The 25,857-nt window shown below is 51.4% G+C and overlaps 1 protein-coding gene across 2 annotated transcripts; it reads right to left on the bottom strand.

Annotated features, from left to right (window-relative positions):
- Positions 1-1,261: 1,261 nt before the first annotated feature.
- On the bottom strand, positions 1,262-25,421 carry Slc45a1 (solute carrier family 45 member 1). 2 transcript variants are annotated; one of them, XM_032894184.1, is made up of 9 exons: positions 25,299-25,421; positions 16,668-17,088; positions 16,031-16,123; positions 15,099-15,323; positions 9,708-10,444; positions 6,237-6,390; positions 4,932-5,108; positions 2,722-2,927; positions 1,262-1,663 (listed from the first exon to the last, which is right to left on the bottom strand). In XM_032894184.1, the coding sequence occupies exons 2-9, from the start codon at positions 17,065-17,067 to the stop codon at positions 1,397-1,399; spliced, it is 2,259 nt and encodes a 752-aa protein (XP_032750075.1). In that variant the 5' UTR covers positions 17,068-17,088; positions 25,299-25,421; the 3' UTR covers positions 1,262-1,396. The 2 variants fall into 2 exon arrangements, with proteins under 2 accessions (XP_032750075.1, XP_032750084.1); XM_032894193.1 differs by lacking the exons at positions 16,668-17,088; positions 25,299-25,421 and adding an exon at positions 16,531-16,642.
- Between the last annotated feature and the right edge of the window lie 436 nt (positions 25,422-25,857).

Below are 25,857 nucleotides of genomic sequence, written 5' to 3'. Positions count from 1 at the left end.
GGGCACTGACTGGAATCTCCTGGGTGGGTGCATGGTATGCCCAAGAGATTAGCTTAAATGAGAAAAGGTTTATTTTCCTTTGTCATCTTGAGTCCTAGGCCATGGTCCCTGTTGCATTAAACTCGTGGTGGCCCCATGCAACACATGAGAGGTGTAACTGAGGGACTCCTCGGCTAATGGCAGCAAGAAGCAAAGAGAGAGGAAGAGGCCACCATCCTGGTGTTCCTTTCAAGGTCTGCCTTGTGATCCAACTTCCTCCTACTAGGCTCCGCCTTTTAACACTCCATGACTTCCCAACTGCACAGGCTGGGGACCAAGCCTTCAGACCCAAACTATAAAGCAAGTGGATGGATGGATGAGTGGGTGGATGGATAGATAGATGGATGGGTGGATGGATGAGTGGGTGGATGGATATAGATGGATGGGTGGATAGATGAGTGGGTGGATGGATAGATGAGTGGGTGGGTGGATGAATGAGTGGATGGATGGATGAGTAGGTGGATGGATAGATGGATGAACAGTTGGATGGACAGATGGGTGGGTAGATGAGTGGGTAGATGGATGGATAGATAGATAGATAGATAGATAGATAGATAGATAGATAGATAGATAGATAGATGGATGATGGATAGATGGATGATTGATGATGGATAGATGGATGGGTGGGTAGATGGATAGATAGATGGGTGGTTGGATGGACAGATGGGTGGGTGGGTGGATGGATTGATGATGGATGAATGGATGATTGATGATGGATAGATAGATGGGTGGGTGGATTGATGATGGATGAATGGATGATTGATGATGGATAGATAGATGGGTGGGTGCGTGGGTGGATAAGTGGATGGGTGGGTAAATAGATAGATGGATGGTGGATAGATGTTAGATGGACGGTTATGAGCCTGACCCTTCCCCCAAAAAAAGAAACCCCACAAAACTCTGTGACCATGATTCAATGTGCAGAGTATGTGGCAAGTTACCAGAGGTGCACACATTCCCCATCTTGGGCTGGATGAACCTTTGTGGTAGGAGGCTGTGTATCCTAGGATGTTTGTGATATCCTTGGATGGCAAATGGCACCAGACACTGTCGCAAACCTCCCGGGAGCAGGGAGATATCAAAAGCATCCTTGATGGAGAACTACCATTGAGTTCTGAATTGCATCTTCACTTTTGATAAATGATTTTCACATTACACCCCCACCCCTACCCCCACCCCCCAGGGAGGGGTAGCTCGGCCCAGGTGACCTCACAACCTTGGATACGATTGTTGCAGTTGTTTATTTAGCCTGTATTTACATCCCACTGGGAGCCTGGCCGGCTGCCAAGGCCTTTGGTTCCTCAGGGGCCAGCCTGCAGCAGACCACCTTCAAGTCCAAGGTTGAGATCATGACACATCAGACGTTCAACAGGAGGGGCTGGCGCTCCTCGTCGGCTGCATCGGCAGAGGGGATTTCGTAGGTGACGCACAGGGAGGAGTAGAGGCAGCCGAGGAAGGACACGAGGCTGGCGAAGTACATCACACCATTGGCACTGCCCACAGCGGAGGTCAGGGGCCCCAGGACCAGAGACACAAGGATCTGAGCCAGAAAGTACTGGCAGCTGAGCAGCGAGATGTCTACTCCCATGCCGCGCCGTGTGCCGTCCGCACTGGACCCTGCAAACTGACCGGGAGACAGCCACGTCAGTCAGACCTGCCACAACCTCCCTGCAGCGGTGGGAAAGAATGGGCCCAGGAAGACCAGGCAGGAGGCACAGGAGGACCAAGCAAGGCTCAGCCAATGTCCAGAGGGGTAGCAACCAGAAAATGGGCTGCCGGCACGAACCGTCCCTGCTTGAGCACCTTGAGCGTGGCTCCAGGGCCGTGGCTGTGTAGTTCCATGACTCTATCAAAAACCAGTCACGTGGTTTCACTCGCTTTATTGAGTTCTCAGGAGGCTTCTCACAACCCCAGCTGGCTTCAAACTCGCTATGTGGTAGAGGACCTTGAACTCCTGATTCACACCCAGCTGAGTCACTGTACGGTCCCCCATGCTTATAGTCCCAGCCCTGAGGGAGTGGAGGGGACAGGATAGCCACTTTGGGGCCAGCTTCAGCTACGTGGGACCATCAGGGACAATGAAACCGAAGCAAAAGCTCTGTCGGGGAACTCGATCTCAGTGCAGCTGCCAAAAGAGAGCCCGTGCTGGGGGCCAACAAGAGGGTACAGGGAGTACAGGGGCTTGCTTCGCAGTCAAGTGTGAGCTACAGAACCTACCTGTATACCGGTGGAGAGAGAAGACCAACTACACTAAGGTTGTCCTCTGACCTAGACAGGAGAGCGGTGGTCCACATACACACACACACACACACACACACACACACACACACACACACACACACAGAGTAAAGTTTTGGGGCTGAACCTTTTTTCTTTTCCTTGTTAGGCATAGGCCTGGGTAACCTCCTCCTCCTCCCATTTCTCTAGACCCAGCCTTGAACCCCTGTTACTAAGGAATCCCTCCCCCGGTGTCCCTGTTCAGCGTGGGAAGTAGCCTGGATGTAGTAAGGAAGGGGCCAGCAGCTGCAGGAGTGGAGGGGACACACTCAGAAGGGCTCCTCCCTCATTCAGAGCTGTGGCCCTCTGCCTAGATGACCTCCGTTTCTAGACAGAGGCCTCGGGGCTCACACAGGACAGTTCTCTGTAAGTGGCCTCTAGGAAGCGAGCGGCGACCGGACCCACCTTCTTACTCTGGTAGTAATCGCAGAGCAGAGAGTAGGGCAGGGTACAGAGCGTGGAGAACAGGATGCCGTAGGTGGTGCAGAGGGACAGGACCACGTACAGGTTCCTGGAGAGTGTGGCCAGTCCAGTCCCCAGGCCGAAGGAGAGGTAGGCGATGAAGTAGAGGGTACGGACGCTCAGGCACTCCTCCAGTTTCTCCAGGATGGCTGCGGGCAGGACAGAGGCCGAATAGGTGGCCAGGCCTCTACCCTGCTCTACCTCTCCGCTGGGCAGAGCAGAGGGAGGAGACACAGGGAACCAGCATGGCTAGAAAGGGAAGACACCCCTGCAGGCCTGCTGCATGGTAGAGCAGGACCTGGGGTGTCCTCCTTCACACCTGGCCCATAAAGTCCCGAGGCTTCTACAGATCTGTGAGACTCCCAAGGGGCTCAGGAACGTGGGATCTGGGATCGTAGGCTAAACCTCTGGGGATGAGAGCAGCGAGTCTGACCCACGGCTGGGTGTCATCTTCATCAAGGCATGCCAATGGCTTAAGTAAAACTGAAGGCCACCTGGCTGGGGGGCCCAGTACCCCCTAAGTGCTCACCCCAGGCGCACAAGTGAGCATCAATTTTGGGGTCTCTGGGGACGGGACTCAGCTTCAAACACGCTAAGAACATACACAGACTACTGCACTGAGCTCTACCCCAGCCTATAAACATCCTCTGTTCACCGTCCTTCCTAAGCAGGAAGGCAGGAGACATACTGTTATCTCCCACCGTGAGCTACATCTCCCAACTCCTCCCTCCCCTCCCCCCAGCGTACTCTTTGTGTGGGCTCTGAGCCAAGAGTGGCTTTGTACTTAAAAAAAGTTGGGTTTTTTTTGTTTGTTTTTTTTTTTTTTTGTTTTTTTTTTGGTTTTTTTTTTTTTGGTTCTTTTTTTTGGAGCTGGGGACCGAACCCAGGGCCTTGCGCTTCCTAGGCAAGCGCTCTACCGCTGAGCTAAATCCCCAACCCCAAAAGATTTTTTTTTTAAATATTCACTTAGCATGAGTGGTAGGGCTGGGGTAGGGGAGATATGGGTGTTCTGGGGCATATGTGTGGAGGTCAGAGGACAATTTTTTTTTTTTTTTTCCGGAGCTGGGGACTGAACCCAGGGCCTTGTGCTTGCTAGGCAAGCGCTCTACCACTGAGCTAAATTCCCAACCCCTGACAATTTGTTTTTTTGTCCCACTATGTGGGTTCTGGGGATCAAACATCAGGCAGTAAGCACCTTTACTCACTGAGCCATCCCACTTGTTTTTGTTTTTTTTTAAATATTTATCTGTATTATGTATGTGAGTACACCATAGCTGTCTTCAGACACACCAGAAGAGAGCATCAGATCCCATTACAGAGGGTTGTGAGCCACTGTGTGGGTGCTGGGATTTGAACTCAGGACCTCTAGGAAGAGCAGTCTTTTTTTTTTTTTTTTTTTTTTCTTTTTTCTGTTTTTCGGAGCTGGGGACCGAACCCAGGGCCTTGCGCTTCCTAGGCAAGCGCTCTACCACTGAGCTAAATCCCCAACCCCAGTCAGTGCTCTTAACCACTGAGCCCACCCTGCACTCAACGCTCTTGCTTCTTCCTGTCCCCCACATTACCATTGGATACTTGCTTGCCTCCTTCCCAGGCCTCCTCCGGCCCTACTGTCTACAAAGCCTTGTACAAAGGATGGAGTTGGCAGCCACATACCAGCCTTATATGACCTCGTGGTTTGCTCCCGGCCCCACTCTGCTAGTGTGGGTGGGGGAGGGGGAGAGAGGAGGAAAGGGAGGGGAAAAAGGATGGGCTGAGGGTAGGGAGAGGGGAAGGGGGAGAGGAAGAGTAGGGAGAGGGGAGAGAGAGGAGGAGGGACGGGAGAGGATAGGGAGAGGGGGAGGGGGAGGGTAGGAAGAGGGGGAGGAGAGGGAGAGGGGAAGGAGAGAGAGAGACTAGGTCTGTGCGAGTCCAGTCATGTCCCTTTTGGTGTGCTTCCTCTTTGGAGGCCTGACACCCACAGGACTGGCCTCTGAACCCCAGGTATCTACCCTGGGTCCAGTCAATGCAGCTGGTAGGCCCAGCAGTAGCTACTGACTTGAACAAAACACAGCCGTGGTGCCTTCCCTGAAGGGGGACCTCGGGCACGCAGCTGCGGATATGGCCTCCTGCTCACTCACTAGGAAGAGTGCATGCATGCAGCAGTCAGCAGGTACCTGAGTAGAAGGCTGCACTGAAGGCGTAGATGCACATGCCCCAGCAGCCCATGGTCACGCCGCTGTTGTACTTCTGATACGCCTCCGACGCGTGTGGCGCCTTCGGGTCGCCCTGAAACACCACCTCACCCATGAAGTCCGTGTAGAAGAGCAGCATGCCCTCGAAGGAGAGCCACCCTAGAGGAGGACAGAGGCTGTGTCCTGCGGCCACCAAGACTTTGGTCCCGCCCCACCTTCTGCTACTCTTACCAGCCAGGGAGTAACATTCAGGCTGAGTGGTTCACACCTGTGATTTCAGCATTAGAAAGGGAGGGAGGGCGAGGAGGTCGGAGGTTCAAGGCCAGCCTGGGCCTGTTAGCCAGGGCCAAGGACCTCTGCAAAGTGCCCCCATTTTGGTTGATCTGTGACAGTTTCCATAGTGAGAGAAATTTGGTTTCCAGAACGATAGGAATTTGTTTTCTTTTCTTTTTTTTTTTTTTTTTTTTGTTTTTTTTTTTTGAGCTGGGGACCCAACCCAGGGCATTGCGCTTCCTAGGCAAGTGCTCTACCACTGAGCTAAATCCCCAACCCCTCTTTTCATTTTTTTTAAAATTTATTTATGTGAGTACACAGTTGCCGTCCTCAGACACACCAGAAGAAGGCAACAGATCCCATTACAGATGGTTGTGAGCCACCATTTTACCGGTGTTGACATTACAGATGTGTGCTGCCATGTCTAGGTGATGATGGTGGTGGTGGTGATAGTGGTGGTGGTGGTGATGGTGATGGTGGTGGTGATGGTGGTGGTGGTGATGGTGGTGGTGATGATGATGGTGATAGTGATGATGATGGTGGTGGTGATGGTGGTGGTGATGGTGATGATGATGGTGGTGGTGATGGTGATGATGGTGGTGGTGGTGGTGATGGTGATGGTGGTGGTGTTAATGGTGATGATGATGATCATGATGATCATGATGATGATGATGCAGTGCTGGGGAGCCAGACTCTGGTCCCCATGTTGTGTGGCAAGCACTGTAGTGACTGAGCCATCTCTCCCCACCCCTATTATTTATCATTTAATTTTGAGGCAGGGCCTTAAGTTACATGAGGGCATAGAACTTGCTATATAGCCAAAAGTGACCTTAAACGTCTGCTCCCCCGGCCTCCGCCCTGAGTGCTGGGATTCTCGGCATTACCTGGCTTACGCGGTGCTGGGACTAGGATTCACGTAAGCACTCTACCCACTGCGCTGTCCCTGTAGCCCATGGAATATTACTAAACTCATGTTGGCTGCACCCCGTCGCAGACCAGGGCTCCACGGCTCACCCAGGAAGTGGTTGACACAGAGATTGCGCAGGGCCCTGGGCATGTTGTAGATGGTGGAACAGAGACGCCGCAGAGACAGCGGCTGCTCCGACTGCTCACTGGAGCCCGTCAGCTCACTCTCGTACTTCACACCATTCAGGAGGATGTTTGCCACCTGGAACAGAGCCACGGACACCAACCAAGTCAGAGCCATCTGGCCCACACCCCACAGAGGTGTGCGACAGGGTGTGCTGAGAAACCGAACACAGCCCACAGCACACACTGGAGGGACCTCTGTCTTTTCTAACCTTTAATTTCATAATAATAATTATTATAATAAATATTATTGTATGTATGTATGTACGTACGTGTGCATGGTGTTTGTGAGAGAATGTAAGTAAGTGTGTGTGTGTGTGTGTGTGTGTGTGTGTGTGTGTGTGTGTCACACAGAAGAAGGAAACCCCTCAGAAAAGCAGAGATACAATTAAAATAAATGCAGGTCACGGGAGAGGGACAGTTGGTAAATGAAGCCATGAAGCCGTGAGATATGAATTGCAGCCTCCAAATCAAGGCTGAAAAAGAAACCAAACCCATATTTGCAACCCCAGCACTGAGGAGGCAGACAGACAAGAGTCCCTCCCTGTCTTGCTGGTCCGCTAGCCTAGCCTAATCCGCAAGTCACAGGCCACCGAGAGACCCTGTCTCAAGAAAGCAAGGAGGGGGCTGGAGAGATGGCTCAGCGGTTAGGAGCACTGACTGCTCTTCCCGAGGTCCTGAGTTCAAATCCCAGCAACCACATGGTGGCTCACAACCATCTGTAATGGGATCTGGCGCCCTCTTCTGGTGTCTGAAAAGAAAGCAAGGAGGATGGCATCTGAAGCAGACCCAAAGTTGACCTCTGACCTCCACATATATGTGCACGCGTGTGTACATCGCACACATGTGAAATGCAGATCAGTTTTAGCCCAGCCCGCCCTCACTGCTTTTTCCCCACGAGAGAAGGCTGTGAAAACTTACTTCAGGGTGACCAGCATAAAGCCCTCTCTGCACAGGTCGGGGACAGCCAGCCACATCAGAGGACACCTCATCCCTCAAGGGGGTCCCTCCTGAGCACAGGCACCCCCCTGTCAGCAGAATGAAAGCAGAGGCCCGGCCTGGATTGGAGGCACAGACTCCAGTGTGAACGAACGAATCCCAGAACTGAGCTGTTTGGAGAATGAGGAGGAGGAAGGGGTGGCAAGGGCGCCTCTGGACAGGGGCGGGTGGCACTGTGGGCACCTGGCTATCTTTGTAAGAAAAGGAAACGGGAAGTCTGTGGTTCTGGACCCTAGAGCAGCCATACCAACGAAGCTTGTTATCAGGCCCGTGGGAGAGGACAGCTGAAAGCGTCAGGTAACCCTTAGCTTACTTTCTTTTTGAAACAGTGTCTTGTAAAACTCCCAGGTGCTGGGGTTACACACACGCACGCACCAGCCATCCGTGGTTGGAGAGCCAAAGACTGAATTGCAGCTGTCTACCAACTGGGGTACAGCCCCAGCCCTTAGCCCACAATTTTAACTATTTTGTCTGTCTGTCTGTCTGTCTGTCTGTCTGTCTGTGCATTAATGCTTTGCCCACGTGTATGTCTGTGTGAGGGCATTATATTCTCTGGACTGGAATTACGGACAGTTGTGAGCCACCATGTGGTTGCTGGGAATTGAACTCAGGACCTCTGGGAGAGCAGCCGGTGCTCTCAATTGCTGAGCCATCTCTGCAGCCTACGTTTTTACTATTTTCAAAGAACTTATTCCCAAACCACACTGTTGACAGAATGGAAGGTGGGAGGGAATGAGAGAAGAGGGGGGATGACGGGAGCCCCCTGGGTTTTGTGAAATAGTCCACGCCACTTGACAATGGGCCAGAGAAACTACTTGGATGTCATCAAAACAAAGAAGACAAGCCCCTGATTTGTGCAGTTAGGAAACACTGCCTCTGGAGACAACTGGCTGAACAGGCCGGCAACTTGGGCACGCCTCCCGGGGAGGAGCAGCCACGCACTGCAGAACCCTCCCCCCAGCAGAGGCAGTAGACCTGGTGTCTCGGGGGTCACGGTCCACTCCTCCTGACTCCAGAACAACCTCCCTAGAAGGACCTGTGCAGGTTAGATGCTTCAGAGAGCTGTGGCCTAGAATCATTGCATTCCCAATCTCTCTCTCCTCCTGTGAGGGCCCTGAGGCCAAAAGCGCACAGACAATGTGTACCTAGATCAGAAGGCGGTCTTGCTTTTAAAGAAACCTCCACCTCGAGGTGGTGAGTGCCCTGTGCCTGCCTGCTTGTCTGTCTCTGTGCCCGCACGCGTGCGTGTATGTGTGCGTGCACATGGATACAGGTGCACGTATGTACATGTAGAGGACACCAGTTTTCACTCTGGCCCTCACAAGGCAAGCACCTGGCCAGCTGAGGCCCTGAGAGTAACCTCCAGTAGCAGCCATAGCCTCAAGGCCAATCTGAGGTATACTAAAGGTGCTTCAAGCAGCCTTCCGGAAGGTTCTGTCCCTCTGCAGAAGACACCCCGGAGCACGTAGCCCTTCAGGGTCAGCTAGTGTCAGACATGAGTAGGAGCGACTGCTCACACTGGGGAGGTTTGAGAGACACTGCAGCCTGCCGTGGTGTTACATCTTCCTTTGAGACTCAGCTATGTTGGCACCATGTTCACAGGGCCCACGTGGGCAGTTGTGCGGCTGGAGAGCTTGTGGGGGAGGGGAGCAGGTCTGGAACAAGAGTGGGGTCTAGGTGTGGCCAAACCCTGGAAATCTCGTGCTTCTGAGATGGGCAGGAGTAGAATTGCTCCCCAGGCCTACATGTCCGACACACGGAGCCCTGGGCCCTAACTTTTGTCCGCACTGGAAGAGGTCACATAGCCCGGTAGGTAGTCAGGTTAAGGTTAAATTTCCTTTCCCCTTATAAGGTTATGTCCAGCAGTACCTGAACTCCTCCTTATGCAAATGAGGCACCCCAGCACCCTGGCCCTGGTCAATGATGTACACTCACTCTGCAAACCCCTCCTCACCACCCCCAAGGTTTATGTGAGTTCACTGTCACTGTCTTCACACACACCAGAAGAGGGCATCAGATCCCATTACAGATGGTTGTGAGCCACCACGTGGTTGCTGGGAATTGAACTCAGGACCTCTGGAAGAGCAGTCAGTGCTCTTAACCATTGAGCCATCTCTCCAGCCCCACCCCCAAGGTTTAAATAGCCTTTGTTCCCCCATTAAAATGATCTGTCTCGGGGTTGGGGATTTAGCTCAGTGGTAGAGCGCTTGCCTAGCAAGCACAAGGCCCTGGGTTTGGTCCCCAGCTCCAAGAAAAAAAAAAAATGATCTGTCTCATTGAAACTCTCCTGAGAGCCTGCTCTCTAGCCGTTGTCTGAGGTCTCCTAGCTCCCAGCCGTCCTGCCAGGGACCACCGGATGGATCCTTGCCTCCCCCTGGACACTCATTTGCCCTTTACCTGTTGGCTGAAGGTCACGTTCCTTCTCCTGCTGGTTTCAGGGCCGTTTCCTCCCCCCACGTCCGGGAGAGCCAAGGTCTGGGGCCTCTTCAGAATCCCCGAGGCCCGTGGCTTAGAGGTGTCCAGAGAGCCTACCCTTAGCACATCTCCATCCGAGCCCAAGGTCAGGGGCCCCTCTCTCCTCTCCAGTCCCCTCTCCTGGCAGTAGAAACCATCGGGGGCCCGGGGAAAGCTGACACTGATGGCCTGCCTGGGGACACTGCTGGGGAGAGCCAAGTAATTGTCGTGGCCCGCCGTGAAGCAGTCGATGAGCACGCTGTCTATGTTGGAGGTCCCGAAAGACGACGCGAACTCATTGATGCCTGTGAGGGAGCTGTCCCTGCTGATGAAGCTGCCGTACTTGGGGGTGAGTGGGCTGGGTGGCGAGATGGGACTGGAGAAACTGGCGTACAAGCTGGTGGCTGTAGTAGACGGGAGGGTGTCGCCCGCCCCCTCCTCCAACAGGACAGGTGGGGAAGGGGGCAGCGGGAGACTTGGGCTCTTCATAGCTGTCCTCTTCTCTCCCAGCGGCCGAAGGGGCCTCTCGGGGATGCTAACCAGGGTGAGCACGGTGGTGACACTAAGGGTTATGGCTGTGAAGATGTAGATGACGCGGAGCTGACCCCCTAGGGCCCTCCCAAAGCTGGTCTTGTCCCAGTGGATGCCTCCGACCACGTAGCCGAACCCTCCTCCAAGACCTGTTCGGAGAGAAAAGGGATTCAGTGTCCTATCCAGACAGGTAGGGAGGGACCCCAGCAAAGGTGGAGTCATTTCTTAGAAGAACATGAAGTAGCAAGTCAATTCCAAGGACCCAGGAAGCATCTGTCCCATCGACACCCCAGAAAATGTAAGGGCAGCTGCTTCCCAAATCCCCCGAGGTATTCCTAACATGCTCCCAGGGTCAACCGAATTCTCCCTTCTCCATTTTAACCTTGGAGCTTGGCTCCAGGGCAGGGAGCGGAAGGACAAACCAGTCCTCTGGTTTGGAAGGAACTGTTAGAGCCGCGGAAGGTGCTGTTTGGTCCTAACCAATCCACCGATTTAAGATACCCACCTGAGCTTCGGTGCAGCACAGATGCACCAAGACCTCATCTGCAGCATACACGCCTGTGTGTAGGCATACGTCCCCTGGCCATCCTTGTTCGCGGCTACCATGAGGAAAGTCACCTCTGAGGAGGGCCCGTGGGAACTGGAGAGTCATTAGGCTTGGCAGCAAGTGTCTCTACCCACCGAGCCATCTCACGGGTGAATTTGGGGTCCTAATAATTAGCTCTTGATTCATTTTTTGGAAGAACCATCAAAGACCGGCACCCCTTAAACAAGGGTAGGTTTAAGATATTAAAATTAATCTGTGGGCTGGAGAGATGGCTCAGCGGTTAAGAGCACTGACTGCTCTTCCAGAGGTCCTGAGTTCAATTCCCAGCACCCACATGGTGGCTCACAAGCATCTGTGATGGGATCTGATGCCCTCTCTGGTGTCTGAAGACAGCGACAGTGTACTTATATATAATAAATGAATAAAAATAAAATAAAATTAATCTGTGACGGCCTCCCAAGCGCTGGCATTAAAGGTATACATTGCCACACACACACATGGCTCTGTTTTAAGGTTTTTTCTTTCTTTTTTTTTTTTTTTTTTTTTTTTTTTTTGGAGCTGGGACCAACCCAGGGCCTTCAAGCTTGCTAGGCAAGCGCTCTACCACTGAGCTAAATCCCCAACCCTTGGGTTTTTATTTCTTCGTTTATTTTACATATATGTCTGTGAGCCTGCTTGAGTTTACATACACCGTGTATGTACAAGAAGGCTGCGGAAGCCAGAAGAGGATGCCGGATACCCTGGATCTGGAGTCCCGTGCGCTGTGAGCCCAGGTCCTCTGCAAGAGCAACCAGTGCTCCTAACCACTGAGCCCTCTCACCCCTCCCCCGCAAACTGCTATTTTGAATGGGATTTTTTTTTCTTTCATATCATTTTGAGGTTTCTAAATATTTGTTGTTCCTATTTAATTAAAACATTTAAATGACATTTTCATTAATTCTAGAGGCGGGGCAGGTAGTGGTGCGTCCCACAGTGCGCATGCGGAGGTCCGAGGACAGCTTATAGGAGTTGGTTCCCTCCTTCTGCCGCGTGGGTTCTGGGAGATCAGACAGCTCAGGCTGGGACAGGTACCTTTACCCACGGAGCCGTTTGAATGGCCCTTTGTTGTTTCGAGACAAGTCTTGCTATGCAGACCCGGCCACCGTGGAACTCACTGTGTAGAGCAGCTGAGCTTGAACTCCCATGATCCTCTGCCTCTGCCTCCCCTGGTTCTGGGGCACAGTCAGCACACGTGGATGACTGTTCTCTTTTATTCTGCCTGTGTCGCTAGGATCAAACCTCCAGCCTTGGGCGTCTAAGCCAGAGCTCTACCACTGAGCTGTATCCCAGCTCTGACTTTAGCATGGAGTACTGAGGGCTGGAGAGACAGCTCAGCGGTTAAGAGCACTGACTGCTCTTTCAGAGGTCCTGAGTTCAAATCCCAGCAACCACATGGTGGCTCACAACCGTCTGTAATGGGATCTGATGCCCTCTTCTGGTGTGTCTGAAGACAGTGACAGTGTACTCACATACATAAAATGAATAAATGTTTAGAAAAATGGAATACTGAGACCCCAGCATTCTGCTGAATTTTTTTTCTTTTTTCTTTTTTTTTTCGGAGCTGGGGACCGAACCCATGGCCTTGCGCTTGCTAGGCAAGTGCTCTACCACTGAGCTAACTCCCCAACCCTCTGCTGAATTTTTGCACTACTTATCGGTATGTCCTGGGAAGTCTTAGTAGGTGCAGTCACACAGTCTGACAAGGTTGACTGCCCTTGGCCACCGTCTCAGCACAATCGCCCTGGGGTCAGTGTATGCCTGCCTTGTCCCTGACTGTGGTAAGGACACTTCTCATGTCACTGAGCACAACACAGGCATGCTCGCATGTGAGCACAGCATGTATTCACAGGCATGAACACCCCAGACATTGTATTTGTGTTAGATTTGGGACCCGGCCTACTCAAAACAGTTTGTTAATAACCTCATGCTACTTCTTGAGGTCTTTTGTTTGTTTGTTTTCGTAATTTTTGTATTCATTCAAGGATATCCCCAGGACAGACAAAGGCTGACTTGCCCCAGACCCGAGGCCCAGCCGAGGTGGCACAGGGTGACCTCGGTCTTTGGCCGGGCCTGCTTGTCACCTCATTTCCTGCATGTCCATGGATTCTCCTGGGTTGTGCTAGCTAAATTATGTCAACTTGACACAAGCTATAGTCACCTTAGCGGAAGAAACCTTGGCTGTGAAAAACGCCTCCATAAGGTCAGGCTGCAGGCAAGCCTGTAGGGCATTTCCTTAATTAGTGACTGGTGGGGGAGGACCCAGCCCACTGGTGCTCCAATCCCCTGGCTAGTGGTCCTGGGTTCTAGAAGAAATCAGCTGAACACGATGTAAAGAGAAAGCCAGTAAGCAGCCTCCCTCCACATCGAGCCCCCAGGCTCCTGCTCTGGCTTCCCTTAGCGATGGAATACAATGTGGAAATGTAAGCCCAATAAACACTGTCCTCACAACTTGCTTTTGGGTCATGGTGTTTGCCTGCAACAATAAAAGATGCTAAGGTTTTCACTGTTTAAAGTCCCCATAGCCTGGCCCTGATGACTCGTCTAATGTGCCAGGAGGACGATGTCTTTAAGCGGAATGCAGGAAACAAGGGTGGGCAGGGACAGTTTGTGCAACCACAAGGTCTCAGGAGCCATTCACTACTCATGCCCAACCTTTTCAGGTTTCAAAAGACACATACTCTTTATTTACTTCAAGATTGTGTGTGTGTGTGTGTGTGTGTGTCTGTGTGTGTGTGTGTCTGTGTGAATGTATACGTGTGTGCTTGTATGTCTGTGTGTAAGTGTATGTATATGTATGTGTCTGTGATTGTGTATGAGTGTGTATATCTGTGTGTGTATGTGTATATGTGCCTGTGTGTGTATGTGTCTGTATGTATATATGTGTATGTGTGTATATGTGTATGCGTGTGTATGTCTGTGTGTATATGTGCATGTGTATGGGAATGTGTGTCTGTGTATGTGTGTGTGTCTGTATATATGAGTATGTGTGGGTATGTGTCTCTGTGCATTTGTGTCTGTAGGTGTATGTATGTATACATGTGTCTGTGTATGTATATGTATATGTGTGTCTGTGTGTGTATGAGTGTTTGTGACTCTGTGTGTATGTGTCTGTGTGTCTGTGTATATGTGTGTCTGTGTGTGTATGAGTGTATGTGACTCTGTGTGTGTGTGTGTGTGTGTGTGTCTGTGTGTGTATGAGTGTATGTGACTCTGTGTGTGTGTGTGTGTGTGTATGTGTGTGTGTGTGTGTGTGTGTGTGTGTGTGTATGTGTGTGTGTGTCTGTGTATATGTGTCTGTGTGTGTATGTGTGTATGTGACTCTGTGTGTGTGTATGTGTGTGTGTGTGTGTGGATTGTGTATCTGTGTGACTGTGTGTGTGTGTGTGTGTGTGTGTGTGTGTGTGTGTGTGTGTGTGTTCAGTGCTTTTATGCAGTACCACAGAGACAGGAAGAAGGCACTAGAACAACAGTAGCTGGAGCCACAGGCAATTGTGTGGGTGCTGGGAACTCATTCAGCTTCTCTGAAAGAGTAGTAAAAAGTTTTAACTTCTGGTCCTTCTCTCTAGGCTCCTCCTCCACCCAGTGCATTTGGGACAGTCCACTGGCTTATGTATTAGAGACAGGGCCTCACCGTGTGACTCTGGCTGGCCTAGGGTTCCGTGTGTAGACCAGGCTGGACTGGAACTCGCAGAGATCTGCATGTTTTCTGAGTGCCGAGATTAAAGGCGTGCACCACACCTGGCCGGCTGGCTGGCTGGCTTTCTTTCTTCCTTCCTTCCTTTCTTTCTTTCTTTCTTTCTTTCTTTCTTTCTTTCTTTCTTTCTTTCTTTCTTTCTTTCTTTCTTTCTTTCCAGTCTCTACCTCCTAAATGCTGGGATTGCAGGTGAGCACCAAACTTGGTTTATATAGCGCTGGGAACCCTGGGTTTTGTGCAAGCTAGGCATGCACTCTACCAACTGTGCCCCATCCCCAGTTCCAGGATAAGTATTTTCTATTTATTTATTCTGGGGTATGGTGTGTGTGTCTTGGTGCCCATGTGAAGGTCAGAGGGCAGCTTGTAGGAGTCAGCTCTCTCCTCGGTGGGCGGGACATTTCACTTCAATGCTGACCTATATATTTGAAATTCATCGACTTATCTTTAGATCCTGAGGTAAGGAAGGACCCCCCCCCCCCAGGGCACACATCTAAACCCCATGCAGCTGGGGAAGAGTACTCACCCGCCATGAGGGCGTGGATGTTCAGGCCCCGGTCCTGGTCCACCGGGCCACACACATCCATCATGTAGGCATGGCTGGGGTTATCTGCTGAGTCTGCACTGAAGTCCATCAGCACCACCCCGCACACCGTCAGGAGGATGCCCCACTTGTGATTGGTGGCTGTGTCAGCCAGGGCCATACCAATGTCCCTTCCATTGAGCAGGAGCGAGAGGCCCAGCAATGCCCCTAGAAACAGAGAGACAAAGTCACCAGAGAAAACGGAGCCCTTCTGTCCCCACCCACTCACTTCCTAGGTTGAGACTGAGGACTTTACACGAGCCTGTAGTCTTGGGCTGGAGAGATGGCTCAGCGGTTGAGAGCACTGACTCCCGGGTTGAGGATTTAGCTCAGTGGTAGAGCGCTTGCCTAGCAAGCGCAAGGCCCTGGGTTCGGTCCCCAGCTCCGGAAAAAAAAAAGAAAGAAAGAAAGAAAGAAAAGAGCACTGACTCCCCTTCTACAGGTCTTGGGTTCAATTTCTAACAACCATGTGTTGTAACCATAACTATCTGTAATGGGATCTGACGCCCTCTTCTGGTGTGTCTGAAGACAGCGACAGTGTACTCATCACATACATAGAATAAATAAATAATTCTTTTTTTTTTTTTTTTTTTTAAAGAGGAGCCTGTAGGAGTCGCCTACAGAAAGGGCTTTTATCCTATCAAACTGATTAAGTTCAAGATGAACTTTATTAGCTCATTAAAACAAACAAACAAACAAACAAACAAAGAGCTAAATGATTTATTCTTAGTGTTGACTCAGGCAAGGTTGGGCCTGAGAATTGCCTGTGCTCAAAATGTTTCAACTTTCCTAAAAGGAAACAATTGAACCCCTCTCTTCTCCGCCCCTCCCTCCCTTCCTTCTTTGTTTCTTTCTTTCCATGCCAAACAACAGACCTATGGCCAGGACAAGAATGAAAGGGCGTCTCCTTCCAAACCTTGAGGTACATCGGTCACTCCAGGCACCCAACAGAGGCTGCAGCAAGAATCCTGAAACAGAGCAGGCCGGTGTTATTGCCAGGGCTTCCAGCGCCCACGGGGATGCTAAAGAAGCTCACACTCCCAAGGTGCTACGGGCAAGCAAACATCCCAAGGCCGAAACATTAAGGCAACAAGATCGCGGTTGGCGGTAAGAACACGCGCTGCAGACCGGAAGTTGCAGACCCGAGCTACCCAGGCCTGGTCTCTATGGATTGTACAAGACACCGAGTCCCTGGGACCTTCCTTGGGAATCCTAGCACCGCCCCCGCGCCCCTGCCCCCCTAGTTTCATCAACTCCATGGGTCAGATTCTACACTGCCAGCTTGGTGGGAGAAAATCCTGGGGTCTGCTAAGTACCTGTCCTACCCTCCAGCATAGATCAAAGAACTTAGAATCCAGGATGTGGCCGGCCATACCTGTGCTTTCCCACAGCCCCAGACTAAGGAGTGGAACTTAACTCCTCCCTTGTCCCCTCAGGTCCCTCAAGCTGCTTCAGCAGAGGCTTCTGGAAGCTTCCGGAGGTTTCCAGAGGCCGTCCACCATCGGGGCTCACCGAGGATGGGGCTGATGAACCACACTAGGCTGTAGAGCTGGTCAGGCAGGCCCATTTGCAGGAGTACTGGAGTCACATACGCTGTCTCCATGGCGTAGCTGAACTCGATTCCAAACAGAATGCAGCCATTGAAGAGCAGCTCCCAAAAGGACCTCTGCGGGTGCAAGTCCTCAAAGTCCACCAGCTCAATGGGACATGGGGTGTTGGGGGGTGGGGGTGGAGAGGGCCGAATGTACTTCCTCCTCTTGGGGTGGCGTTTGAAGTTGTTGGCCCGGTGGCTGATGTGTCGTGTCACGGACCCTGAGTAGCTGGAGATGGGAGACCTCCAGAAGTCCTGAGGAGCCACATTGGGGATGAGGGCCTCTCCCGGAGGGGTGCTGCCTGCTGGGGGGATCATCATAGGCAGGGCTGGTGGGCGTCGCTGTGAGGGAAGGCCATTTAGGGACAACAGTTACTTCACGGAGGCCTAGGTGGAGCCGCCATCTTTCCCATGAGCCCCTTCTCTTAGGGTCCACTTGCCATCCACTTGGGGAAAATTGAGTGTGCACTGAATCTTTCAGAATCCATTCTGCCTGTCTTCCCAACCCCAGCATTCTGTCCCCAAGCAGAGCCCAGTGCTCAGGGGACGGAGCAGGGCCCCCTCCTTTTTTTTTTTTTTTTTTTTTTTTTTTTTTTCTTTTTTTTCGAGCAAGCCCCTCCTTTTTTTTTTTTTTTTAAAAGACTTATTTATTTTATGTATATGAACACAATCCTGTTACAGATGGTTTGTGAGCCACCATGTGGTTGCTGGGAATTGAACTCAAGACCTCTGGAAGAGCAGTCAGTGCTCTTAACCGCTGAGCCATCTCTCCAGCCCCTGGAGCAGGGCCCCTTACCTGGGGGTGGGGGTGGGGGTGGGGACAGAGAATGCCAGTCCTATAGCACTCCAGGGGTCATCCCCAGATAGTCTGAGTCAGGACAGACACAAAAAGACCCTCTTGTAGGTGTCTGGGCAGATCTTGCCTTTCCTTCTTTTCCACAGGACTAGACGCTCAGAAAGGCAGGAGCCGCCTGGGGGCTGAACACTGAGGTGGTTCACTCGTGAAGAGATAGCCCTTCCTCCATACGGTGAAAGTCACCGCGTCAGCTCAGTTCCTGTGTTTATACCCACTCCATCACAGGGGCCAAAGGGGCCAGATGCCTGCCTCGAAGCAGCAAAGGTGGGGGTGTGGGTTGGGGGGAGAGTGGTGTGGTGTGGTGTGGTGTGGTGTGGTGTGGTGTGGGTGTGGTGTGGTGTGGTGTGGTGTGGTGTGGTGAGCTGTGCTGTGGTGTGCTGTGCTGTGCTGTGCTGTGCTGTGCTGTGCTGTGCTGTGCTGAGCTGTGCTGTGCTGTGCTGTGCTGTGCTGTGCTGTGCTGTGCTGTGCTGAGCTGTGCTGTGTGCTGTGCTGTGCTGTGCTGTGTGCTGTGCTGTGCTGGGCTGGGCTGTGCTGTGCTGTGCTGCTGGCTGTGCTGGGCTGTGTGCTGTGCTGTGCTGTGCTGTGCTGTGCTGCTGTGCTGTGCTGTGCTGTGCTGTGCTGTGCTGTGCTGTGCTGTGCTGTGCTGTGCTGTGCTGTGCTGTGCTGTGCTATGATGCTGGTCTCGAGCCCTTTCCTTTCAACCATTATTGACAAGTAAATTTCCAGTCAAGAGCGTAAACCTCTATGGCGTTTGAACTGCTCACTCTAAGGGAAGCCCCATAGAACCTACCGCAGTTACACTATCGTAGACTCCTAGTAATGGGGACACAGAGCCTGAGCCAGCCGTCCTCTGTAACCAGGCAAGGCCTCTAGTGGTGGGATCGGGACACCAGCCCAGCCAGGAAACCTCCAACCTGTCCCGTCTGCAGGATGTGCAGGATAATGGGCATCAGAGAGACCAGAGAGACTTCATCCTGTGACTGGGGGGCAGATGCAATGTCCCACAGCCAAATAGTAGGCAGAGCTCGGGGAGTCCTGCAGAGGGGGAGGAAGGACTGGAGGAGCAGAGGATCAAGGCCACCATGGTAACACGGCTCACAGAATCGAGGGACTGGGCTCAAGTGCTCTTGCAGAGATCAGGGAGCCTGCATGGGTCCCCTGCACATATATCATGGCCGTGTAGCCTGGTGTTCGGTGGTATTTCTAACAGTGGCGGTGTGGGCTGTCTCTGACTCTTTTGCCTGCCTTTGGGACCCCTTTTTTTTTTCCTACTGGGTTGCCTTGTCCAGCCTTGATGTGTGAGTCTGTGCTGGGTCTTATGGTTGCTTGTTCTGCTGTATTTGGTTGATGTCCCTTAAGGCTTGCTATTTTCTGAGGGGAGGTGAATGAATCTGGGGTGCACTTGTGGCAAGGAAGGAGGAGAGACTGATGCAATATATGAGAGAGGAATAAATAAGAAAGAAAAAAATAGAGCCGGGTGGGGTGGCGTGCACCTTTGTGCCCAGCACGCAGGAGGCAGAGGCAGGCCAGCCTGGTCTACAAAGTGAGTTTGGGGCAGCCAGGGCTTGTTACATAGAGAAACCCTATCTCAAGAAAGAAACAAAGAAAGGAAGGAAGAAAGGAAGGAAGGAAGGAAGGAAGGAAGGAAGGAAGGAAGGGAGGACGAATGAACTGGTTCTGGGGATGTGGTTCAGTACCAGAGCCCTTGCCTAGTGTGCTCCAGGCTCTATCACTAGAGCCGCAAATGAATGAATGAATGAATGAATGAATGAATGAATGAATGAATGAATTTGAAACAGCATCATGGGGTGAGAAATAGAGTCCTCACTCCCAATGTACTTATATTTTGCGACAATTTCATACCACCCAGAGCCTAGTAGGGAACTGGCAACACAAAAACCTTTCTCTGCCCCGTGCCCTCCAGGGTTTGCTGCTCAGAGACCTTTCCCTGAGCGTCCAACCATGTTCTGCCATTATGAAACAAATCTGGATTATAAACTAAAGGAATTGATTTCGATGCTGACTCACACGCGCTGTACCCAATGTTTTCCCTTGTTAGCCCAAGGAGAGGAACAAAGACATCAGAGCAAAGAAGTCTTGGAAGTCTGCCGGATGCCCAGGTACATATGCCGTACGTCCTGGGAGGTAGGCGCCCAAACCACTGCACTTCTCTCAGCCTTGGGTTCCATGTCAACCCCAGCATCATTTACCAAGATGACCATCGAAGGCTGGCCTTCCAGACTAGGTCAAGCCTCAGTCTGAAGCCATGCCCCAAGACGCTACTGGTGTCACTGCCTTCTTTACGAATTTAGAAATTACGCGCCCTGTATGCTCAAGGCTCCTGCACTACCCCTCCACCCAGGCAGCTCCTCAGGAGAGAGCAGAGGTGGGCACAGTTGCACACAGAGAGAGCAGGATTCGGAACACCCGCTCATTTACCCTCCACGTATTTACCCTCTGTCAATCTGCTCTCTGTCCATTCACCTACCCCTCCATCTGCCCACCTATCTACCAACTGCCCTCCATCCAGTCACTATCCATCTACCCATCCACCCTCTGCTCATTTATCTATCACTCTTCCATCCATCCATCCACCATCATGCCTTCATCTCCCCACCATCCATTGACCCACCATCCATCAATCTACCATCCATTCATCTGTTATCCACTGTCATCCCCATTCATCCACTATCAATCTACCCATCAACCTTCCAACCATCTATCTATTCATCCATCTACCCATCCATCTATCCACCCCCCATCCGTCCACCCACCTATCCATCCATCCATTCACCCACTCACCCACCCAACCATCATCCACCCACCCACCCATTCATCTACCCACCTATCCATCTATCCATCCATCCATCCATCCATCCATCTACCCATCCATCATCCAGCCCCTCACCCATCCATCCATCTACCCACCTGCCCTCCTATCCATCTACTCATCCATCCATCCATCCACCAATCACCCACTCCATCCATCCACCTACTCACCTACCTACCCATTCATTGACCCATCCTTCCATCTATCCAGCCATCCACCCACCCATTTACCCACCAACCCATCCATCCACCCATCCGTCCGTCCGTCTGTCCACCCATCCATCCATCTACCTACCCACCCATCCATCTACCCATCCATCTATCCAGCCACTCACCCATCCATCCATCTACCCACCCACTCATCCATCTACCCATCCATCTATCCAGCCACTCACCCATCCATCCATCTACCCACCCACCCATCCATCTACCCATCCATCTATCCAGCCACTCACCCATCCATCCATCTACCCACCCACTCATCCATCTACCCATCCATCTATCCAGCCACTCACCCATTCATCCATCTACCCACCCGCCCTCCTATCCATCCATCCGTACACATATACATCTATCTATACATACACCTACCCATCCACCTTCTGTCCATCCACCCACCCACCCATCCATCCACCCATCCACCCACCCACCTTCCATCCATCCATCCACACTCTACCCATCGTCGCCATCTACTCACTGTCAATCTACCTAACCTCTATCTGTTCACTCACCCATCTACCATCCATCACCATGTGTTCACCATCCGTTCCAATCCAGCCAACTCTCCGTGCACCCGCTTTCCCCTCCTTCTCCTCAGCCACAGTCACAGTCACACACAGGTGGTGTCGTCCATCCGCCTACCTGCCCACCCCCCCATACATCCCGCCTCACCCTCCCATGCATTAACTACTGAGGATGGAGTCACTGAGGTCACAGAGGAAGAAGAATGTCACCGTTCTTCCCTTCAAGTTGGGTTAAGAAGTGAAGAACAGGTGTCCTAGGCAGTGGGGCTCTTCCGTCGGAAAGAGAAAGGGCTGTCAGCCACAGTGAAGGTGCGAGGAGAGACGAAGCCACTAGTGGAATACTGGCTGATGGTGAAGGACGGGGAGCCTTGACTAAAAGGCGGATTTACACTGAGGTAATGGGGGTGAGGCTCATCTCCTGTTACAGCAACAACTGACTCATCTGGTGGCCTCAGGAAGAGGTTGTCCTGTAAACTGAGGACAGATGGGCCTGAGAACTGTGTATTCAAGTAGTACTTCCTTTAAATACAGTTCACATATGAAGATTAAGTCAGGATGAAGGTTTTAGGGGCTGGGTGATGGCTCAGTGGGCCATCACTCATTGGTATCAAGCCTGAAGACCCTAGTTTGAGCCCTAGGACTCACGTGGTAGGAGAGAGCCAATTCCTGAAAGCCGCACTTTGGCCTGCAGCTGCACACCGCACCACTGACTGCATACATAAATAGTTACAATTATCTTTTAGTTAGAGATTGATAGTTTTTTTTTTTTTTTTTTTTTTATTTATTATATATAAGTACACTGTAGCTATCTTCAGATACACCAGAAGAGGGCATCGGATCTCTTTACAGATGGTTGTGAGCCACCATGTGGTTGCTGGGAATTGAACTCATGACCTCTGGAAGAGCAGTGGATTGCTCTTAACGCTGAGCCATCTCTCCAGCCCGAGATTGATAGTTTTTAAAAGCTAAGCTTGTGGGCTGGAGAGATGGCTCAGCGGTTAGGAGCACTGACTGCTCTTCCAGAGGTCCCGAGTTCAAATCCCAGCAACCACATGGTGGCTCACAACCATCTGTAATGGGATCTGGTGCCCTCTTCTGGTGTGTCTGAATGATGTACTCGCATACATTATATATATATATATATATATATATTAAAGGCTAAGCTTGTGTGTGTTTCCTTCCCACAGCTCAGGGACTTCTGCAAAGTGACACCGGTGGCTTGACCAGCCCTCCTTTCAGAGCACAGGCAGGTCCTAGGGACCCCTAGAGCTTCACTGTCTCAAAGCCTGTGCTCTTCAGAGGCAGAGTCTTTGATACAGTTGTGCTGAGAGCTTGGTCCAACTCTACCTGTTGGACACAGCACACGTTCTCCTGGGAACCTATTCCTGGGCCCTCCCCACTTAAGAGACACCGCATTGTACCCCCTCTTTCCGATCTGCATTCCCCCGCCCCCAGGCTAAAGTGCACACAGGGAGTATGCGTTCTATCCCTCTAGCTGGGCTCGTGACACATGCCTTTCTTTAATCCCAGCAACCAGGAGACAGAGGCGGCAGGCAGATCTCTGAGTTTGAGGCCAGCCTGATCTACAGAGTGAGTCCCAGGACAGCCAGGGCGACATCGAGAGACTCTGTCTTGAAAAACCAAAACCAAAACCAACAAACCCACAAACAAACAAAGAAACTGTCCCTTTGACTTCGGCGTGGAGGACCGTGGTTGCAGTCTGGACAATCCTGCCCCGGCAGCTGTGTGTGAGAATGTCTTTACTCAGCTTCCTGTTTGTGTGGGAGTCAGGTCAGAATTACCTTTATCATCTATCTACCTACCTACCTACCTACCTACCACCTGTCTGTCTGTGTGTCTGTCTGTCTGTCTGTCTATCTACCAGTTTGTGAGTGAGCATGTGTGTTTATGTGTGTACATGAACCATGAAAAAAGTGTGGAAGCAAGGCATGTGTGCATGCATACATGTGTGTGCATACACATAAACCATGACACACCTGTGGAAGTGTGATGTGTGCATGTGTATGTGTCCCTGTGTATGTGCATGCCTGAGTGTGTGTGCCTGTGTGGGTACATGTATGTTTATGTGTGTGCATGAACCATGAAAAAAGTGTAGAAGCCAGACAAGTGTGCATGCGTGTATGCATGTGTGTGTGTGTACAGGAACCATTACACACGTGTGCAAGGGAGATTGTGCATGTGCGTGTGTGTGTGTGTGTGTGTGTGTGTGTGTACACTCAAACCACAACACACCTGTGGAAGCAGGAGGACAGCTCTTGCAGTAGTTGGTTCTCTTGTACCATCCGGGTCCCTGGGATGGAGCTCACATTGCCAGACTTGGTAGCAAATGCTTTTACTGGCTAAATCATCTTGCTGGTCCAGAATAACCTTTTTTTATTAAAAAATGTATTTGTCTGGGCTGAAGAGATAGCCTGGGGTTAGGAACACTTGCTGCTCTTGCAGAAGACCCTTGGTTCTCAGCGCCCACATCAGGTGAATGACAAACACCTGTACCTTCAGCTCCAAGGGATCTGATGCCCTCTCTGGCTTCCCAGGCATTGGCGCACGTACACACACACACACACACACACACACACACACACACACACGCACATACACACACATGCACATACATACACACACATGCACATACACAACATACACACACATTCTCACACACATACACACATATACACATACAGACATACCCACAAACATACACACACATGCACACACACATACACACACATGCACACACACATACACACACATGCACATACACAACATACACACACACATTCTCACACACATATACACATACACGCACACATACACACACATGAATAAATGAAAAAATAAAGTTTAAAAATAAAATATATTTGTTAAATGCTTTACAAAATTTTACACTATGAAGGACTTTTTAAAAGTTACATTTTCTGGGGTCAGCGAGACGTCTTGGTGGGTGGAGGTCCTACCTCCCATCTTGTTTAGGGATACAACAGCTGACTTGCAGCAGGATATCCCAGGCTAGCCCACCCATGAGATTCCCATCTCTGCTTCCTGTCTAGTTCTAGGAATGCCAGGATTGCAGGCACACGAACCACAGCGTTACTGGTGGCTTTAAATGGGACCTGGAGATTCGAATTCAGGTCCTCTTGCTTAGACAGCAATTTCTTTCTCCACTGAGCGAGCCATCCCCAACCTGTTATAGCTGTTTCAATAGCACTCACTTAACCAAGAAGCAACATCCAGTAACTTGAACACTAAAAAAAAAAGTATCTTACTTGGAACCAACCCATTTTCTCCTTTCTTCTCTGTAAAAAAAAAAAAACAAACAAACAAAAAAAAAAAAAACGGGAACAGGGGGCTTCCACCCATGGGGCCGCCTGGGGGCCAGTTCCCTTTTGCCTCCTACAGATTCTCAGAGTTGACAGCTCAGGCCTCTTAGAGGGATGAAGTACTGAATCAGGGCCCAGTACTAATACCTCATCTCGGGGACTTTGACTCCTTCCTGAGGGCTAACGTGCCTCCAAAGTCCCAACTAGACGCACATTGAATTTGATTTTATCAGCACCCGACTCTCCTCCCCCTAAGAACAGAAAAACAAGCATTTTAACGACTCCAGGGGTCGTGAGAGGTTATTGTTCAGAAGAGAATGAGGGGAGGCTTGCCTCCCTCTGGTGTCAGCCTTAGCATGTCACCCTCAGCGATATGACTCAGGACAGAGGTAAGAAGACAGGGTGCTGTTCCCAGTAACCCAGACATCCTGGGAGATGTTTTACAACGCCCCCTGGCCAGCCGGAGGGCTCAGCCTCAGGGAGGAGGTGAACCGGAAGCTGATGACACCTGCCCAGGTGGCGGGGAACAGGCCTGGAACTCAATAAACATAGCAGATGCTGGGTGCAAATTTTACCAGACTGCTCCTCCCTCTAGGCCTGTAGGTGCTGCGCCCCGGAGGTTCCACTTTCAGCTTAATTCACTAAACACCCAAGAAGAACAAAGGTCTCCATGCCCGCCTGGAGCCCCCAGCCTGGGCACTAGGATCATCCTGGGGCCTAAGCAGCATTGCTCCCGGCGCAAAGCCGTGGAACTGGGAGGACGGCGCAGGAGGCAACGCCCGGTACCTGTGCGTCCAGACGGGAGGCATCCCTTTCCCAGGCTGGGCTCCTGGTTCTCCGGGGTACAGCTCCGTCCCAGCCCGGCGCCCCCGGCCCCGCCGCGGCAGCTGCAGCATCACCCCGCGGGGCGGGGCCGTGACGTCACGGCTGCATCCCGCCGCTTCGTCCCGCAGAGCATCCTTAAAGCAGCCGGTTGGCTGTGTCAGCGCACCTTTGGGGACAACCGGGGTCTATAGGCAGAATGCAGGAGTGGAAGGCACTATGACTTTGTGGGGCCAGTCCTTAAAAAAAAAAAGAAAGAAAGAAAAGGAAAGGAAAGGAGAGAGAGAGAGAGAGAGAGAGAGAGAGAGAGAGAGAGAGAGAGAGAGAGAGAGGACATATAAGACGTGTAAGAGAAGTTTATGTTTGTTTTTCCATAGTCATAAATGTATTATAAAAGCACTTGCCAGGGCCCACGACTGTTCTCTATTCTCATTTTAAAGGAACACATATTTTTTTTGTGTGTGTCTTCAATTCTAAATAAATAGTCATGTGTGTATCTGTAGATAAACACATACTCTCTAAA

The sequence above is a fragment of the Rattus rattus genome, chromosome 1 (genome assembly GCF_011064425.1).
Source record: "Rattus rattus isolate New Zealand chromosome 1, Rrattus_CSIRO_v1, whole genome shotgun sequence".
In the NCBI taxonomy this organism is placed as follows: Eukaryota; Metazoa; Chordata; class Mammalia; order Rodentia; family Muridae; genus Rattus; species Rattus rattus.
Note: the sequence above shows the minus strand (reverse complement) of the source record. Positions and strands in the feature narration are given on the sequence as shown.